Source organism: Pelophylax lessonae, assembly GCF_965119305.1.
Source record: "Pelophylax lessonae genome assembly, chromosome: 1".
Lineage (NCBI taxonomy): Eukaryota > Metazoa > Chordata > Amphibia > Anura > Ranidae > Pelophylax > Pelophylax lessonae.
The window spans coordinates 5,577,430-5,599,194 of NC_138768.1; the positions used below are offsets into that span (position 1 = coordinate 5,577,430).

Consider the following 21,765-nt stretch of genomic DNA (forward strand, 5'->3'; position numbering starts at 1 on the left):
ACCCCCTGGAGGCAGAGGCCGCATATTTGCATTCTGTCGGCGCAAAGGGGTTAAGAATGAAACTTTCTGTACATGGAGACATTGCAGGAGAATCAAAAAGTGAAGAATAATCGATTCTGCTGATTCATTCATTCCCATTCACCATCTAGTCACTCGAATCGAATCACTTTGTATTTTTAAGCAGACTATAATTTCAGAACTCTTATAACTGTATATAGTAATGTGTATATTTCTCTCTTCTATGAAAAGTTGTACAAATATGTGAGAAAATCGCTTTTCTTGGACAAAACCGGAGATGTGATCTACTTCCATCAGAGACAAGAAGCTCACAGCAATCTTTTGTTATGCAGTTGGGTTAAAACGGAATATTACGATCTTTTATATATTCCAATTACTTTAATTGATTGGCCAGACTTTGTTCCCAAAACGTTTCCTGATATGAGTGACCCCATCTACTGGAAGAAAGGAAAGGTAAGAAATTCCTTCCTTCTTTTCTGATTGTTATTTGCTAGGGAGGTTAAGAATTGGGATTTATGGAGATTTTTCAGCTTTATTTTAATGACTTCTGGACAAGGAAAGGATTTGCGCTCCTTAATCACCAGGCCATTTTTTGCGATACGGCACTGTGTTATTTTACCGGACAATTGCGCGGTCGTGCGACGCTGTACCCAAAAAAATTTGACGTCCTTTTTTCCCCACAAACAGAGCTTTCTTTTGGTGGTATTTGATCACCTGTGCGATTTTTATTTTTTGCGCTATAAACAAAAAAGAGAGCGACAATTCTGAAAAAAAAAAAAAAAATTCACATTCTGCTATATAACATTCCCCAAAAAAAATAATAATTTGAAAATCAAAAATTTTCATCATTGTAGGCCTATTTTTGTTAAAAAAAAAAAAAATCCCAACAAGTGTATTTTGATTGGTTTGCACAAAAATTTATCGCGCCTACAAACTAGGGGATATATTTATGTCATTTTTATTTATTTATTTTTTTTTTTTTACTAGTAATGACGGCGATCAGCGATTTTTAGGGGGACTGCAACATTGCGGCGGACAGTTCGGACCCCTAACTGACACTTTTGGGGGGATCAGTGACATTACTACAGTAGTCGGTGCTAAAAATATCCACTGTCACTGTAATAATGACACTGGCAGGGAAAGGGTTAATACCAGGGGGGATCAAAGGGTTAAGTGAGAGCCTAGGGGGTGCTTTCTAACTGTGAGGGGGAGTGGCTTGTGAAATCAATACAGAGACATGTGATCCTAAATAGGAGGAGCTCTGCATTGATTCCTGAGAGAACAACGGTCTGCTGTGTTTACAACCGCAGAAGCCCCATAGATCAGCTTCCCCGCTGGCAAGTGGGCGCGCGCGCACCCCCAGGATCACTCCCGTGAACCGCTGTACAGGTACGGGGATTCACAGGAACCTGCTGACCTGCCGCCGTATATAGGTGGCGACTGGTCGGCAAGTGGTTAAGACATAGCAGCCAATGTGCGTGTTTGGCAATGGGGTTATTCTTGAAGTCTGATTGCGCTCATTTTGTGCATGTGGAAAGTTTCTTATAGCATATTTATTTTCTATTGTGTGTATACAGTAGTATCTCACAAAAGTAAGTACACCCCTCACATTTTTGTAAATATTTTATTCTATCTTTTCATGTGACAACGCTGAAGAAATGACACTTTGCTACAATGTAAAGTAGTGAGTGTACAGCTTGTATAACAGTGTAAATTTGCTGTCCCCTCAAAATAACTCAACACACAGCCATTAATGTCTAAACCGCTGGCAACAAAAGTGAGTACACCCCTACGTGACAATGTCCAAATTTAGCCCAAAGTGTCAATATTTTGTGTGGCCACCATTATTTTCCAGCACTGCCTAAACCCTCTTCGGCATGGAGTTCACCAGAGCTTCACAGGTTGTCACTGGAGTCCTCTTCCCCTCCTCCATGATGACATCACAGAGCTGGTGGATGTTAGAGACCTTGCACTCCTCCACCTTCCGTTTGAGGATGCCCCACAGATGCTCAATAGGGTTTAGGTCTGGAGACATGCTTGGCCAGTCCATCACCTTTACCCTCAGCTTCTTTAGCAAGGCAGTGGTCATCTTGGAGGTGTTTGGGGTCGTTATGTTGGAATACTGCCCTGCGGCCCAGTCTCTGAAGGGAGGGGATCATGCTCTGCTTCAGTATGTCACAGTACATGTTGGCTCTCATGGTTCCCTCAATGAACTGTAGCTCCCCAGTGCCGACAGCACTCATGCAGCCCCAGACCATGACACTCCCACCACCATGCTTGACTGTAGGCAATTAAGACACACTTGTCTTTGTACTCCTCACCTGGTTGCCCCCACACACGCCTGACACCATCTGAACCAAATAAGTTTATCTTGGTCTCATCAGACCACAGGATATGGTTCCAGTAATCCATGTACTTAGTCTGCTTGTCTTCAGCAAACTGTTTGCAGGTTTTCTTGTCCATCATCTTTAGAAGAGACTTCCTTCTGGGACGACAGCCATGCAGACCAATTTGATGCAGTGTGCGGTGTATGGTCTGAGCACTGACAGGCTGACCCCCCACCCCACCACTTTAACCTCTGTAGTAGTGATGAGCCGAACACCCCCCGGTTTGGTTTGCACCAGAACACCGCAAACAGAGGAAAAGTTAGTTAGAACATGCAAACTCCATTGAAGTCTATGGGTCTATGGGACTCGAACATGAAAAATCAAAAGTGCTATTTTTAAAGGTTTAAATGCAAGTTATTGGCCCAAAAAAAACAGCGTTGGGTCCCCCCCCCCAGTCCATACCAGGCCCTTCGGGTCTGGTACATATTTTAAGTGGAACTCCACACAAATATTGAAAATAAAATGGCATGGGGTCCCCCCACCCAGAATCCATACCAGACCCTTATCAACCCAGATGTTGATGGGGACAAGGGCCTCTTCCTGGACAACCCTGGGCTGTGGTTGTGGAGGTCTGCGGGTGGGTGGCTTATCGAAATCTGGAAGCCCCCTTGTTAATCCCCCCGTACCCCTACCTATTCACCAAAAAAGTGTAAAATTCTATAAAAACATCCCATAGTTTGTAGACACGATAACTTTTGTGCAAACCAATCAATGTACACTTATTGGGATTTTATTTTAACAAAAAATATGTAGCAGAATTTAAATTGGCCTAAATTTGTGAAGAAATTTTATTTATTTATTTTTTATTGGATGTTTTATAGCAGAAAGTAAAAAAAATACAGTTTTTTTTTTCAAAATTATTATTTTTTTTTTGTTTATACCACATAAAAAAAATAAATACATAAATAAATAAATACAGAGGTTATCAAATACCACCAAAAGAAAGCTCTATTTGTGGGACAAAAAGGACATCCAATTTATTTGGGTACAGCGTCAAAATATATAGGACAATTGATTAGATATCAGGCCATTCAGTATCTATCGGTCAGTTCAGTATACCCTGTATTGATCTCTATCTATATATATAGGACAATTGATTAGATATCAGGCCATTCAGTATCTATCGGTCAGTTCAGTATACCCTATATTGATCTCTATCTATATTTAGGACAATTGATTAGATATCAGGCCGTTCAGTATCTATCGGTCAGTGCATTACATATCAGCAGTGCATTATATATAGATTATATATTGATCAACCATTAAAAAAACACCCCCCCTCCCCCCAAATCCACATCATGTCCAAAAGGCTGACAAGGAGAGGCAGACGCTCACAGGCCACAAAATTAAGGCAAGCAGCCTCTGTGTCCACAGTGAAAAGTGGTGGTCACAGTTGACATAGTGCATCCTCTGCAGGCGGGGCACGCCCGTCCTTTTTTTACAAGTTGGTGAGGCCAACATAGAGTCAGTTTGGGTTACGTTGCAGTTTGCTAATCATGCAGTAACTCGTGTAGGTGTGATATATAGACCACCTGGTCAAGTTAAAGAACTAGATGATCTACTAGTTGAAGAAATAGCTAAAATGACAATGAAAGGAGAAGTTATCATTATGGGAGATTTCAATCTTCCAGATATAAACTGGAAAACCAAAATAGCAAGTTCTACCAGGAGTACAGATATTCTAAATTCCCTACTGGGGTTGTCTCTGCAACAAGTGGTTGAGGAGCCAACCCGGAGGGAGGTCATTTTGGATTTGGTATTCACAAATGGGGATTCGGTATATGATGTCATTGTAGGCGAAACCTTGGGATCTAGTGATCACCAGTCAGTGTGGTTTAATATAAGAACTGTGAAAGAGTCACACCACACAAAAACAAAAGTTTTAGATTTTAGAAAAACAGACTTTTCAAAAATGAAATTATTTATAAATGAGTCCTTATCAGACTGGAACGGATTACATGGAGTCCAGGAGAAATGGGACTACTTAAAAGGTGCATTATTGAAGGCAACAGAAAATTGCATTAGACTTGTCAGTAAAAGCAAAAAAAGGAAGAGACCACTGTGGTACTCAGCAGAAGTGGCCCAAATCATTAAAAATAAAAAGCTAGCATTTTGTAATTATAAAAAAACCCAGAGCAATGAAGATAAGGAAATCTACAAGATTAGGCAGAAAGAGGCCAAGCAAGTTATAAGAACTTCTAAAGCGCAGGCAGAAGAAAAACTAGCTCAGTCTATGAAAAAGGGGGATAAGACATTCTTCAGATATATAAATGAAAAAAGGAAATTAAAACAAGGAATAACTAAATTAAAAACAAAGGACGGAAGGTATGTAGAAGAGAATAAAGGGCTAGCCGACTGCCTTAATGAATACTTCTGTTCAGTTTTTACAGAAGAAAAAGAAGGAGAAGGACCTCCACTTGAAAGGATGACTAATGAATCGTTTGATGCATGTGTCTTTACAGAGGAAGACATTCTAAGATTGCTGTCTAAAGTGAAGACAAATAAGTCACAGGGTCCTGATGAGATACACCCAAAATTATTAAAAGAGCTTAGTGGTGAGCTGGCAAAACCATTAACAGATTTATTTAACCAATCATTAGTAACAGGAGTCATCCCGGAAGATTGGAAATTGGCAAATGTCGTGCCCATTCACAAGAAAGATAGTAGGGAGGAATCGAGCAACTATAGACCAGTGAGTCTGACATCAATAGTAGGCAAATTAATGGAAACCCTATTAAAGGATAGGATTGTGGAACATCTTAAATCCCATGGATTGCAAGATGAAAAACAACATGGGTTTACTTCAGGGAGATCATGTCAAACAAATCTTATAGATTTTTTTGACTGGGTGACTAAAATAATAGACGGTGGAGGTGCAGTAGACATTGCATATCTAGATTTTAGTAAGGCTTTTGACACTGTCCCACATAGAAGACTTATCAATAAACTGCAGTCATTGAGCATGGACTCCCATATTGTGGAGTGGATTAGGCAGTGGCTGAGTGACAGACAACAGAGGGTTGTAGTCAATGGAGAACATTCAGAACAAGCTCAGGTTACCAGTGGGGTACCTCAGGGATCTGTACTGGGACCAATTTTGTTTAATATCTTCATAAGTGATATTACAAAAGGCCTCGATGGTAAGGTTTGTCTTTTTGCTGATGACACAAAGATATGTAACAGGGTTGATGTTCCTGGAGGGAAACGCCAAATGGAAAAGGATTTAGGAAAACTAGAAGAATGGTCAGAACTCTGGCAACTGAAATTTAATGTGGATAAGTGCAAGATAATGCACCTGGGGCGTAAAAACCCAAGGGCAGAATATAGAATATTTGACACAGTCCTGACCTCAGTATCTGAGGAAAGGGATTTAGGAGTAATTATTTCAGAAGACTTAAAGGTGGGAAGACAATGTAATAGAGCAGCACGAAATGCCAGCAGAATGCTTGGATGTATAGGGAGAGGTATAAGCAGTAGAAAGAGAGAAGTGCTTATGCCGCTGTACAGAACACTGGTGAGACCTCACTTGGAGTATTGTGCGCAGTACTGGAGGCCATATCTCCAGAAGGATATAGATACTCTAGAGAGAGTTCAGAGAAGAGCTACTAAACTAGTACATGGATTGCAGGAAAAAACTTACCAGGAAAGGTTAAAGGACCTTAACATGTATAGCTTGGAAGAAAGAAGAGACAGAGGGGATATGATAGAAACTTTTAAATACATAAAGGGAATCAACTCGGTAAAGGAGGAGAGCATATTTAAAAGAAGAAAAACTACCACAAGAGGACACAGTTTTAAATTAGAGGGGCAAAGGTTTAAAAGTAATATGAGGAAGTATTACTTTACTTAGAGAGTAGTGGATGCATGGAATAACCTTCCTGCAGAAGTGGTAGCTGCAAATACAGTGAAGGAGTTTAAGCATGCATGGGATAGGCATAAGGCTATCCTTCATATAAGATAGGGCCAGGGACTATTCATAGGATTCAGATATATTGGGCAGACTAGATGGGCCAAATGGTTCTTATCTGCCGACACATTCTATGTTTCTATGTTTCTATGTTTATTCCGGTGCTGGCCATGTTATTCAGCCACATGTAGAAGAATTGGTGGAGTGAATAAACAAGCCGTCCTCATCCTCTTCGTCCTCTTACACCCAAGCTCACACTAGTTTGCCTTCCAAAGCAGCTGCCAAAGTGGCCCATTCCACAGGCTGCTTCTCCACAGCTACTACTTTGGTCGCCCCACCATCATGCATGGCGGAGTCACATGAACTATTTGATCATAGTGTCAGTGACATGCTGCTGGAGGATGCACAGCAATTTGAAAGCTGTGATGTTGGTTCGCAGGTTGATTAAGGGAATAACTTGAGCCTAGAGAGATGGGGTGACAATGTTGTATAAGAAACCAGCAGTCATGTTGCCACAGCTGAAGCATATTGCCAGGTTTTCTCCAGTGACGATAAGGGAGGGGATGATGAGGTCACTGACTGTACATGGGTGCTTGACAGGATAGAGGAGGAAAGTGAGGGGGAGGAGGCAAAACTCTAACGAGGCAGGATGTGCTCCAGGGGCCGACATAGGAGTAGCCAACCTATTGCATCACAGCACAGAGCTCCACAGGTGCAGGGTGCTGCAAACTCCCCGCGGACTCCAAAATTTCATTAATGTGGGCTTTTTTCAGCATATGTGCAGTAGACTGCAGCGTTTCTGTTTGCAACTTCTGTGTGAAGCGGATCAAGCGTGGCCAGAACACCAGACCTGACATGCAGTCTGTTGGCAACAGCACTTGAAGAAGCCACAAGATCAAAACAAGCATACTTCACCTTGCTCCTCATCTGGGATATCTAACCCTATACCTCATGTCTTCTCAAATACCAGCATTGAGAGGGATGATGGTATAGCAATGAGTGCCACAAAGACTTTCACCCAATCTGCTAGCAGTACACCACCGCTTGATTTGAACAGCAGGTCAATTTCACTACCCCAGTTGCTGAACTGTAGAAATAAATACTGTCCCAGCCACCCACATGCTCAGCTTCTTAATGCTAGCTTGGCCAAATTGCTAGCATTACAATTGTTGCAGCTTGTTTTGCCACAACGCCTCCAAAAAGCTGGTGCTGGGTCTGCCACATCTGGCTACTCCACCACCGCCTCCTCTTTATCTTCCTTCATGTCCTCTTCTGCTCAATTGTGCTCTGAACCAGCAGTGCTCCCTAAGCGTTCAAGGGGCTACGCAAGCAGTCAGGCAAAAAGATGCCATGCTGTGCTTCAGTTGGTCTGTCTAGGGGATAGGAGTCACACCAGGCAGAGATTCTGTCAGCTCTGCAGGGGAAGGCTCAGAGATGGTTGACACCATGACAGCTTGAGCCAGGAATGGTTGTATGCGACAATGGCACCAACCTTCTCTCCGCCCTCCGACAGGGACACTTGATACATGCTCAATGCTTGGCACATGTTCTGAATCTGGTGGTGCAGCATTTCTTGACCAGATACCCGGGTTCCAAGATCTCCTGAGGCAGGCCGGAAAAGTCTGTGGCCATTTCCGGCGTTCATACAATGCCAGTGCTTGCTTATCTGACATTCAACGGGAATTCAACCTGCCCACCAACTGCCTTATTTGTGACATGCCCACCAGGTGGAACTCAACATTGGCAATGCTGCAGTGGCTGCACATGCAGCAGAGGGCCAACAATGAGTACCTGTGTGAGTATGGCACAAGGACAGGCTCAGGGGAGCTTGGCTTTTTTTTTACCACGCCAGTGGCTTTTGATTAAGGATGTATGACCCGTCCTGTCACCATTTGAGGAAACCACAAGGATGGTGAGCCAGGACGATGCATGCATCAGTGACACTGTTCCTCTAGTCTACCTGCTGAAGCACATGATTCATGGAATCATGGACAGGGCACTTGATGCAGAACAGCGGGAGAAAGAGGAGGACTTCCTTTCCTCACAAGGCCCCCTTTATGCAGATGTAGCCCTGCCCCCTGGGGAGTGGCTAAGTATAAACACATCCTCCTCACTTCTGTTGCCCTGAATATTGTCCAACCCACTTGACACTATAGGTTCTGAGATCTTGAATAATTAGACACTACCAGATTGCGGTAAAGAATCAGGTTTACTTATCTTTAACTTGCGTTTAGTAAAATGCACAAACAGTTTCAACAAAACAGTCAATACAAGAATATCAATGATAAGGAAGATCCTGAATCCCCAATCTAGAACAGGATAAGATTCAGCAATCAGGATCTAAAAGAACAATCCCAACATATATATTTGGTTATATAATGGAAGATTAATGTATTGATAATCTGTCAACACCTACTCCTCAGGTGTAATGCGAAAGTGACCACAAATCAATGCTTTACAGTAATAAAGGGTAACTCCAAACTATTACTAACTTATCTTAGTGACTCTATTATGCTAAAGCTAGACTATATATCAGAGTGCACTCTGTATCCTATAGGGGGACCCCTATACTTTAGATTGCAAGAGTCTCCTGAATAAGAAAGGCCTTGCTAGTCTTCACCGGCAAAGGTATCCTGAACCAATCCAGGGAAAGTATTTGTAATCCATGGTAAAGGTGATTAATTAACTGTAAACCACCATAGGAATAACCATTAAATGTAATCCAAACAGGAAGGGAGAAGATAGGTTCCTGCACTTCACAGCGGGTAGCCAATCTAAAACTGAAAAGGAGGGGCAAGGCCTTCTGATCCGCCACATGCTATTCAACATTCCAGTGTCCTGTGGCGACCATTATAATTTGTGTGGCTTTCTGCTAAACTGCTTTGCAGACCCGCCCTGTCTAGTAGCACAGTCAATACTTTAAATCGGATCTCTCTCACCCAGTGTGATGAGCTCTGTGTCCCGCGGTCCACACCACCAGCATCCTGCTCTCCTCAGCAACACTGGAAACCTCTCAGGGCGTCCCTCGGCTAGGTCAACCACCGAGATCCGTCCACACACTGCTCTCTCTGTCTACGGTGTCCATCTACTAGGCCTCCGGCCTATCCTTCTCTGCACTCCGCAGCAGCTCTTTCCCTCCTCACAGTACGCTGTCCTCGAGGCAAGAGAGTGAATCCCGGTCCCGCCCCCTTTATAAAGACACTCCCAACTGCCCCTGCGAGTCACTCTGCTCCCTGGGAGAATAGTTCAATCGCACAAACAATCCATAGTCTTCGCTTCAAAGGTGCTTCTGTGTTAAATTAATACTGAGTTAATCTAAATTAAATAAATAAATAAATCGTGTAAATCTAATATATAAAGTGCCTGAGTGCTTCAATAATTCATATGGTGTATGTCATAACTCTAGTACATATATAAATCATTCATGTGTACATCAAAGAAATTGATAAGTAAATAAATAATTTTGCTCTTAAATTCACAATAAATTCTCAATAATAGGTGGTATAAATATAAATATATTAAGGTGCCAAAGTGTCCTTTAAAATTAATAAACTGTGATCAAACAAATCTTCCTCTCAAAATTGCATGCAGGTGCTCTTCAGTGCAGTGACCACTAGGTGTCCTAAGCACTCACCTCCATTCCTTTCACAATACACCTTATAATATGTGTCTCAAAGATGTGTTCCTTACTCCTCTGTGCCGCTTGAAACAGCTGCTGATTACCGAGTTTCCTCCTTATTTAGGGATCGGTTTGCCAGGAGTTGTATGGGGGACCTTTAGATCTGTCCCATCATGTCTGTATTAGAGCTAATTAGCTCTAATACAGACATGATGGGACAGATCTAAAGGTTCTTGATGTACACAAGAATGATTTATATATGTACTAGAGTTATGACATACACCATATGAATTATTGAAGCACTCAGGCACTTTATATATTAGATTTACACGATTTATTTATTTATTTAATGTAGATTAACTCAGTATTAATTTAACACAGAAGCACCTTTGAAGCGCGGTACTCCCCCCCTGCTATATGTATCTGTATTGTGAAGGTTACCAATAATAGTACCTGCAGCATTGAAGGAGTTAGGTGGTTATAACTAAGAGATAGCGCAAGAATTACACAACCCCCCCTTAATCCATAGTCTTCACTCCTCCCAAAACTACATCTCCCATAATTCAACAATACATTGTTTTGTAGAAACTTTAATAACAGAACAACAGTCTGAACAACTCCAGCCTTGCGACCAGGCTACACAGATATCATTCCTGCAGGGACACAAAACACACAGGAGAAAGAGGAAGAGGAAGAGGAGGAGGAGGATTGCAGTAGCATGGATGTAGAGAAAGAGGATAGCATACAGCAGTCTTCAAGGGATGGTTTTCATTCCCTATAAACATCAGGAGTTGTACGTGGTTGGAGAGAGGTTGTTCCTGACAATGTCATCCTTATTGATCCAGAGGACTAAAAAACCCAATTCCTCCTCAAACTTATGTTGCATGGGCTCCCTGATTCTGCAAAGCCTGCAAAAGGACCCAAGGATTCGTGCTATCAAGGAGAGGGATAATTACTGGTTGGCAACCCTTCTTTCTCCGCGTTACAAGGGTAAAGTTGCAGAGCTCATCCAGCCTTCGCAGAGGGAGCAGAGGATGAAACATCTTGAGGAGGCCTGAAAAATAAATTGTGTAACACCTTTCCAGACACTGGGAGGTTAACATTCTCTGGATGTGTTTCTGAGGCATTCGTTCAGCCAAAGGAGGAGCGGTGGAGAAGGCGGCCGGCTGACCGATGCCTTTAAACGGTTCTTTAGTCCTTAGCAGCACCCAGGGCTTTTAGGTTTAAGCAACCATCGCCAGCGTCTCCATCATATGGTGCATGATTATCTGGGGGCAAAAGCATACTTGGAGACCTTTCCAAGTGAGCATCCACTGGGTTACTGGGTCTTGAGGATGGACCATTGGCCAGAACTTCCTTAATATGCAATGGAGCTACTGGACTGTCCTGCTTTCAGCATGCTTTCCGAACAGACGTTCAGTGCTGCTGGAGGTTTTGTGATGGACAAAAGAGTGCGTCTGTCCACAGACTCTGTTGACCAGCTGACTTTTACCAAAATGAATCAGTCCTGGATCAACAGCAACTATCAAGCCCCTGATGCTGATGTAACTGAATTTGCTAGGGGTCTGACATCCCTTGAAGACTGCATATGCTGCCTATCCTATTCCTCAACCTTGATTCTGCTAGCTTCCAACAATGTTTTTGGTTTAGGTCACCACCAACCCCCAAGGCCTAATTTTTCTGCACTTGTATGACAGGTGCATACGATTTAAATGTCATATGTAATTTTTAACAGCAGACCCTGTCCCTGTGCCCTGCGCCCTGCACCCAGCAAGAGTAACTGTGAGGGGTTAGGGTGTTCAGGCACCACCAACACCAAAGACCCAATTTTTGGCACCTGTATTACAAGTTCATACGATTTCAAATTTGTATTGGAATTCTTACCAACAGGTCCAGTTCCTGCACCCAGCAAGAGTAACTGTGAGGGGTCGGTTTTGGTGTTCAGGCACCACCAACACCAAAGGCCCAATTCCAGTTTCATTTCTAGGATCAGCTCTTAGATCTATGGACATGCACATATTGCTTGCTGCTAGACTGTTGATCTTGCAAAAATGGAGGGGAAATTTGGCTCCTAATATTTCTGATTGTAAAATTACAAAGAAACTCTGTGCAATGAGCGTTACAGTTATAGTTAATCTAACTATGGAGGTTTGGATTGTATTTGTCATTTTGTTGCAAACTTTGATTCCGTCGCCGTATTCCCATTGGTCAGATGTAACTCCTTTTTCCAATTTTTGCACATGAGATATTAAATGTGTTTTCAATTGCTTGCTTTATATACGGTATTGATACAAGCTTTATTCTATTACACTTACTATGTTTCTATACACCATCTCAAGGTGATGCTGGTATTGATTTTGTTCTCTCTGAAAAATTCCATAAAAAGTTGACAAATATTCAGGCTGCAGACTCTGTCCTCCCTCCTACTATGTTCTAGAACTCTCTAGAAGACAGGGAGAAGTAACAGAGCAGCAATGTGTGAAACACAGAGCAGTGCTAAGCAATCAAGCCCTGCTCTGCTGATTGCAGAGGAGCCAAACTGAATTTTCCAGCAGCCTACTCTAACTAGGAGGGTGCTATACGGGAAGCAGGTTCAGGGAGACACTTTATGTTATAAGGAGAGGATTTGTGATTTAGTTTTATTTAATTAATAGTAAGAAACTTCACTAAAAGCATAGAGTATATATTAGACAGTTGCGATTGAAACATCTAAATTAGATGTGAGCTTTAGGTGCACACTGTTCTTGCACTTCATTTTTTTCTTTCCAGCAATGCAACACTGTGCTATAAACAAAAGCAGCCCCAAGTACAGATTAGACCAAGTGCAGATTAGACCAAGTGCAGATCAGGCCAACTGCAGATCAGGCCAAGTACAGATCAGGCCAAGTGCAGTTCAGGCCAAGTGCAGTTCAGGCCAAGTGCAGAGCAGGCCAAGTGCAGATCAGGCCAAGTGCAGATCAGGTCAAGAACAGATCAGGCCAAGTAAAGATCAGGCCAAAAACAGATCAGGCCAAAAACAGATCAGGCCAAGTACAGATCAGACCAAAAACAGATTAGACCAAGAATTGATCAGACAAAGAGCAGATCAGACCAAGTACAGAGCAGACCAAGTACAGATCAGGCCAAGTACAGAGATACATAGATCGGGACAAGTACAGATCAGGCCAAGTGCAGATCAGGCTAAGAACAGATCCGGCCAAGTAAAGATCAGGCCAAAAACAGATCAGGCCAAGTACAGATCAGACCAAGTACAGATCAGACCAAAAAACACATTAGGCCAAGAACTGATCAGGCAAAGAGGAGATAAGACCAAGTACAGATCAGGCCAAGTACAGATCAGGCCAAGTACAGATCAGGCCAAGTGCAGATCAGGCCAAGAACAGATCAGGCCAAGTACAGATCAGGCCAAGTGCAGATCAGGCCAAGTGCAGATCAGGCCAAGAACAGATCAGGCCAAGTACAGATCAGGCCAAGTGCAGATCAGGCCAAGTACAGATCAGACCAAAAACAGATTAGACCAAGAATTGATCAGACAAAGAGCAGATCAGATCAAGTACAGATCAGGCCAAGTGCAGATCAGGCCAAGAACAGATCTGGCCAAGTAAAGATCAGGCCAAAAACAGATCAGGCCAAGAACAGATCAGACCAAGTACAGATCAGACCAAAAAAACACATTAGGCCAAGAACTGATCAGGCAAAGAGGAGATAAGACCAAATACAGATCAGGCCAAGTACAGATCAGGCCAAGTACAGATCAGGCCAAGAACAGATCAGGCCAAGTGCAGATCAGGCCAAGAACAGATCAGGCCAAGAACAGATCAGGCCAAGTGCAGATCAGGCCAAGAACAGATCAGGCCAAGAACAGATCAGGCCAAGTGCAGATCAGGCCAAGTGCAGATCAGGCAAGAACAGATCAGGCCAAGAACAGATCAGGCCAAGTGCAGATCAGGCCAAGTGCAGATCAGGCCAAGAACAGATCTGGCCAAGAACAGATCAGGCCAAGAACAGATCAGGCCAAGAACAGATCAAGCCAAGAACAGATCAGACCAAACACAGATCAGTCCAAGTGCAGATCAGGCAAGAACAGTTTAAGCCAAGAACAGATCAGGCCAAGAACAGATCAGGCCAAGTACAGATCAGGCCAAGTGCACATCAGGCCACGGTATATATCGTGGAATTTTTATTTATTTCTTTTTTATACTAGTAATGGCTGTAATCAGTGACTTATTGTGGGACTGTGATAGCACAGCGGGCAGTCTGACACTAACTGACACTTTGTGGGAACTGACACTGACATCACCAGAGACACTAATACTAATAATGATAATAATAGTGATCAGTGATAATATTATACACTGTCACTGCAATAAAGATACTGGCTGGGAGGGGCTAACACAGCTCCATGTCTGAATGGACACACAGAGCTGCGGCTCGGCTCGGGGGCTCCCATAGCAAGCTGCGTTGTTGTGGGGGCACTTGCTAGGAGGGAGGGGCCAGAAGTGCCAGCGGAGGAACCCAGAAGAGGAGGATCCAGACTGCTCTGTGCAAAACTAACTGCTCAGAGCAGGTAAGTATAACATGTTTGTTATTTTTAAGCACAAAAACAAAAAGACTTTATACTCACTTTATCCCAAAATTAAGGCATTACCAACATACAATAGAAGTCAATAAACACCACAAATTAGTGAATACCCCAAAATATTGTCCCAGAATGGATCTTAGATCTGCAGAATTCTATCCATGGTGGAGGCAAACCCGAACCTCATTCCTATTTGTAACATAAGATATGATGGAAATTTACAAACTAATAATAATAATAATAATAATAATAATAATATTCTGTGATTTCAGCCTCCAGTATCTCGGTGCTCAGATCCCTGTTTACCTGGCAGCAGAAAAAAGTTTGGATCTTCAATGCATAAATGCTGCTATGAGTGCGTCTCGTGTCCGGAAGGAGAGATCTCCAACATTTCCGGTAGAGTTTGTATTTGTTAGTAAGTTATTGTTGGACTGGGCAGAAGATATCACTGTAGGTAAAGTATTGGTCAGGGAATAAGACATATGAAGGACATCTCTGCAATGTCTGCACATTTCCCCATATTTTATCACTTTAAATTCCATGCAAGTACAGAAAGATACAGGTTGATCCTGCCAGAAATGTATTTAGCTCCTGAGTCCTGTTGTGGGCTGGCAACACTCAGGAGATGTGGAATGGAGTCAAAAGAAATGGTGTCAGCCCTGCCCAGTTGCATTTTACTACTACTACTACCACCATTATTACTACTACAAAACTACTGAATCCTTCCTTTATTCAAATTTTTTCTGACAAAAGGTATTTTTTGCACGTTGTAATTAAAGTGGACCTGTCATAGATTTACGAGTCTGAATGAACCCATTCCAGATATGTCACAATGCACAGCAACAGTATTGTTTCTTCTACATTTCCACATTTATGATTATGGGTATCCTTGAGTTTCAGTCAGTGAGTTTGCCTAGGCTAAGGTGATGTCATCAGTCTGCTGCAGGCAGGAGGAAGCATTTGCCTAGGTCCCCCCCATTGATCAGACTTCATTTGCAGCAAGTCACAAGGCGAGAGTCTGCAGTGGGGGCTGATCTGTGTCAGGTATCCAAGAGCACAGCCAAGAACTCAACAGGCTCTAAAATTCACATGATTTTTTCATCTCTGTCTGTCTGTCTATCTACCCAGAGGCATAGCTTGAAGCTTGTGGGCCCCAATGCAAAAGATGACCTGGGGCCCCCCAACTACTACCACTGGTCGCCACTTCCACCAAGCACAAAAATATTCCAAGTGGCCCTCAGTAGAGACTCCCAATCCTCTCCACTAAGCTTTGACCACCCTCATTACAAGCCCCCCCTCCCTCAGTACAGACCCCCCTCAGTACAGACTCCCCCCTACACACTAAGTATAAACCCCCCTCAGCATAGACATCACTTCCTCAGACCCCCCTCTTAACTAAGCATAGCCCCCCCCTCAATACAGGCCCCACCTCTCTATTAATTATAATCCCTTTTCTGTACAGGACCCCCTCTCTACTAAGTATAGATCCTCTCCTTTAGTCCAAATCCCCCTCTCCACTAAGTAGAGACCCCCCTCTCCACTAAGCATAACCCCCCCCCTCAGTACAAACCCCCCTCCCCCAGTACAGACCTCCAACTCCACTAAGCATATACCCCCTCAGTACTGACCCCCCTCTCTACTAAGCAAAAATCCCCACCTCAGTACAAACCCCCTCTCTACTAAGTATAGACCCTCTCCCTCAGTCCAGACCCTCCCTCTCCACTAGGTACAGATCCCCTCCCTCAGTACAGACCCCCCTCTCCACTAAGCATAGATCTCCCCCTCAGTAAAGACCCCACTCGCTCAGTACAGAAACCCCTTTCCACTAACTAGAGAACCCCCTCAGTGTAGACCCCCTTGCTCAGTGAAGACCCCCCTTTCCCCTAAGTATAGACCCCCCTCCCTCAGTACAGACCCCCTCTTCACTAAGTATAGACCCCCTTCCTCAGTACAGACCCCTCCTCCACTAAGTACAGACCCCCATTCCCTTAGTACAGACCCCCCACTCCACTAAGCATCTGTATTAATACAGATACCCCTGCCAGCCCATATCCATGGTCCCCCCCCTCTTAGTACAGACTCAAATCCCTTCCAGCCCCCCTTCCCCAGCATAGAACTGTAAAGATCTCCAGAATGAGCCTCCCTCGGCTATGAGGGCTCTATGAGGCAGGCAGAGGTGGTGTTGCAATGTACATACAACAGACACATGTAACACTGTGCAACACACACAAAATAACATTGTCTGGAAGTCGCTAAACGATCCCCATGAACTTCCTCTGCAGTCCTCAGGCAGCTGACCTTATGCAGACTTTCAGCTCCACTAAACGCTATAGAAGTCTCCTGCTCTGCATCCTAAACCCCTACTCACTTCTCTCTCCACTCAACCTGCCCTATCACATGGTGTCACTGGAAAAGGTAAACTCAGAGGGCCCAGGACCGGCCAGGAGCCCTACTCTGCATCCCATGACTGTACACCGACACAAAACATCATGCGAATTGTAGTCCATCCCTTGTCACAGAGCCTCATCTTGTCTGCAGGAAAATACTACAACTCCCAGCCAGCTCAGGCCTTCTGAGTTTACTTTTACCACAGTGTGACAGGGAATAATGTGACAGGGGGGTGCACGGGCCCCCTGGAGCAAAGGGACGGGTCTCAATTGTGACCCCCGTGACCCTGTAGCTACGCCAATGTATCTATCTATCTATCTATCTATCTATCTATCTATCTATCTATCTATCTATCTATCTATCTATCTATCTATCTATCTATCTATCTATCTATCTATCTATCTATCTATCTAATGAATGATTTAACAATGAAATATTAATAATTTAGGTAATTTCTTATATTTTCTTTTACTCTTCCACAATGCACTGATGGAAATCCCATTGCTAGCTGTGAGACAACACAAAACAATCTGTCTCCTCAGAAGCTCTGACCCCGACCCTCATTGTGTTTGTATTGTTCTTCCTGCAGACAGTGAAAACTGCATGAAATGTCCCGCTGATGAATTTCCAACTGAGAAGAAGGATCGGTGTGTTCCAAAATTGGTGGAATTTCTCTCCTACACTGATGACACCATTGTTGCAGTATTTTCAGCTGTCTCCATCCTCTGTTGTCTTCTGACTGGTTCAATATTGGGGATATTTATACATTACCAGGACACCCCCATTGTTAAAGCTAATAACCGGAACCTGAGCTTTGTTCTCCTGGTCTCCATCATGCTGAGTTTCCTCTGTGTCTTCTTGTTCCTCGGCCATCCAGTAGATGTGACCTGCATGCTGCGTGTGACCTCTTTTGGTGTCATCTTCTCAGTTGCCGTTTCTTCTCTACTTGCCAAAAGTATCATGGTGTGTATTGCTTTTAAAGCCACCAAACCTGGGAGTCCCTGGAGGAAATGGATGGGAACCAAACTGTCCAATTTTATCATTTGTGTCCTCTCACTTGTTCAAGTCATAATCTGCGTCACTTGGTTGTCTATTTCTCCCCCCTTCCAGGATCGGGACACTCACTCTTATCAGGGGAAGATTATCATTCAGTGTAATGAGGGTTCAGTTATCGGCTTCTACTCCGTCCTGGGATATATGGGACTTCTGGCAGCTGTGAGTTTCATTATCGCGTTTTTAGCCAGGACATTACCGGACACTTTTAATGAGGCCAAGTACATCACCTTCAGCATGCTGGTGTTCTGCAGTGTCTGGATTTCCATGATCCCGGCCTATCTGAGCACCAGTGGGAAATACATGGTGGCTGTAGAGGTTTTTGCTATAATGGCCTCAAGTTCTGGACTCCTTGGTTGTATATTTTTCCCAAAATGTTACATAATTCTGTTCAGACCTGACTTGAATAGAAAAACAGTTATCCACTAATATGTATGGAGCAACACTGGGCTACCAGTAGTTATATCATTATCTCTATTATTGTTCATTTCAGTATTTTGTTAGTGTATTGAGAATGAATATTGTTACATTTGTTGGAAACCTTGTCTCCTGCTGGGTGTAGTGGTTCCTCCTACCAGCTGGTACATCACTACAGAACAATGTAGTCACTTAGGGGTTTTTCTTTTACTAAAAATGGATTGTGCAAAATTTGGTGCAACTCTGCACAGAAACAGGAGCTTCCAAGTTTTATTGCCAAAAGCTTAATTGAAGAAGTTGAAGTTAGAAGCTGATTGGCTACCATGCACGGCTGCACCAGATTCTGAGTGCTCCAGTTTCAGTAAATCTCCTCGTAGTGAGGAGTAGTGATGAGCTTTGTGTTCTAGTCGAACCTAAGTTCATCTCGAACACTGCCTGTTCGCCCATTCACCAAATGGCGAACAAATGGGCTTGTTCGCGGGAACTTCGAGTCCCCGCATTCATAATTAATTTAATAGGTTTTATTTAATATCTATAATTAATATTAATCATCCGCTGGCCAGGGAATCAAACCCACAGCCTCTCATTTGCAAGCCTGTTAGTCTACTAGCTACGCCACCGAGCCAGCTGATTAACCTAAGATTCTCTAAGCCTAACTAACTTCTGTCTGAGTTTGACAGCTCTTTTATAGGGCTCTGACGTCACCAGCGCCCCATAATCCACTGCTCAGGTGCGGTGAATAAATTACTGATGTCACGTCAGAAGGGGCAGGAACTTCGAATCCCCAAATCCATAATTAATTTAATAGGGTTTAATTAAAATCCATAATTAATATTAATTACCTCCTGGCCAGGGTAATCGAACCCACAGCGTCTAATTTCCAAGCCCGTTATTCTACCAGCTATGCCACCAAGCCAGCTGATTAAGCTAAGACTCTCTCTGCATAACTAACTTCTATCTGAGTTTGACAGCTCTTTTATAGGGCTCTGACGTCACCAGTGTCCCATAATCCATTGCTCAGGTACAGTGAATAAATTACTGACATCAGTAATTTATTCACTGTACCTGAGCAGTGGATTATGGGGCGCTGGTGACGTCAGAGCCCTATAAAAGAGCTGTCAAACTCAGATAGAAGTTAGTTAGGCAGAGAGAGTCATAGGTTAATCAGCTGGCTTGGTGGCATAGCTGGTAGCATAATGGATTTGCAAGTTAGAGGCTAAGGGTTTGATTCTCCCCTGGCCAGTGGTGATTAATAGTCTCTTACATTTAAGCCTTTAAAATGAGGACATGTTCACTAGAAAATTTCAACTTTTCAAGATGTTCTGGTGTGAACTGAACAGGGGAGTGTTCGGCTCATCACTAGTGAGGAGGAACCACAGTGACCAGAGGGGGGAAATATACAAATCATCCTAAAGTGTCAGATAGCAGAGCCACCCATCACTCTTCAAGAGGGGAATGATTTCACTCACCACCTTCCAGGAAGATAAATATTAAACATGTTCTTTTATAAGCTCATTATAATGTCTTTTTCAGGGTCACTTTAATGACATTGTATGTAGATGTATCCAGCTGTATCCAGATGTAGTCATTAGTTGAAGTTGATGAGAAAATGTCCTCAGTAAGTTCACATTATAAGTGATAAGTTGGGTTCATTTTAATAGAGATTTTCTTTATAGGACCTTATAAAAAAAAATCTTTCTCCTTGTATATATTTCTCTGTAAACTTCTGCCACAAGGGAGTATTCGGCTTCCCCATACAATGCTGCAGAGACAACATTACTACCCCACACCTTGCCAGACCCTGATATGAAAACTTCCAAAACTAAAAACAGATTCCAAAGGCTCATTGATCAATCAGAGGTTTTTCTCTGAAGAAGACATTAACCACTTAAGCCCCGGAAGATTTTACCCCCTTCCTGACCAGGCCCTATTTTGCGATTCAGCACTGCGTGACTTTAACGGACAATTGCACGGTCATGCGACGCTGTACCCAAATGAAATTGACGTCCTTTTTTTCTTTTTTTTCCCACAAACAGAGCTTTCTTTTGATCATGCGCTATAAACAAAAAAAGAGCGACAATTTTGCAAAAATAACAATATTTTTCACATTTTTTTATATGAAATTCCCCCAAAAAAATGTAAAAATCTAAATTTTTTGACATTTTAGGCTTATTTGTTTTCTGCTACATATGTTTGGTAAAAAAAATCGCAATAAGCGTATTTTGATTGGTTTGCGCAAAAGTTATTGTGTTTACTAACTAAGGGAAAGATTTTTGTCATTTTTATTGTTTTTTTTTTTTTAACGAGTAATAACGGCGATCTGCAATTTTTTTTGCAGGACTGCGACATTGCGGTGTACAGATCGGAACCCTGACTGACATTTTTGACACTTTTGGGGGTACCAGTGACATTATTACAGTAATCAGTGCTATACATATGCACTGTTACTGTAAACATTACACTAGCAGGGAAGGGGTTAACTTTATTGGAGAAGGAAGGGTTAAATGTGTCCCTAGGGGCGTGCTTAAACTGTAAAGGGATGTGGCTGTTTGTGTAACCACAGAGATATACGATCCTACATAGCAGGACCATATGATCTCTGCACTTACACAGGGGAGAATGACAGGCGGCTTTGTTTACATTAGCCGCCTGCCTTCCTCCCTCTGTAACGGACGATCGCGAGTGACCGGCGGACATCGGATCCACTGGTCACACGCACAGGGATGTTAGGGAGCGAGCAGGGGCGGGAGCACACCTCCGGCGGCGCACGCTCGCCCCCTAGAGCCTCACAGGCTAGCGACGTAGCCCTACGTCACTTTGCCTGTGAGGGGCTGACTGCCCCCGTAAATAGTCGTGCGGCAGTCGGCAAGTGGTTAAACATTAGAATTATGTTAGCTTAATGTTTTTTTCAAATGAATGTTCTTACTAATAAGGGCCCCATAAATCTGCCATTTCCAAGATCTTCTAGTCAGAAGTGTCAAAGAAAAAGCTAAAAAGAAGTACCAACCCCCCCCCCACCCCCGCCCCTTCCTATAAATATTCAAATCATACACACTAAGAACAACACTGGATACAAATAAAAAATATATAATTAAACACAAAAATATGATCTATTATTAATCAATACTTCTCAAATAAACATAATCATTCTTACTTAAAACATATTAAATGTGCAAATAATAAAGTGCCAAACAGTGTAAGATGAATACATAAATCTCCAATGATTTAACATACAAAAACTCCTCCCACAATAAAAGTGCCAAAGAATGTGCAAAATGATGAAATTCCCTTAAATCATGTGCAACATGTGAAGATCAATTTCCCCACAATGCTAAGTGCAATAAATCCCTCCTCAGTGAGAATCTTCCTCCTTTGCTTTCTTCCAATGATCTCTTCA

General features: G+C 42.9%; 1 protein-coding gene across 1 annotated transcript; it reads left to right on the forward strand.

Annotated features, from left to right (window-relative positions):
- Positions 1-438: 438 nt before the first annotated feature.
- Positions 439-18,380, forward strand: LOC309559492 (vomeronasal type-2 receptor 26-like; the record flags this gene model as incomplete). Its single annotated transcript, XM_082262766.1, has 3 exons — positions 439-471; positions 14,783-14,906; positions 17,488-18,380. 3 exons carry the CDS (start codon positions 439-441, stop codon positions 18,378-18,380), a joined length of 1,050 nt encoding a protein of 349 aa, XP_082118892.1.
- Positions 18,381-21,765: the final 3,385 nt, after the last annotated feature.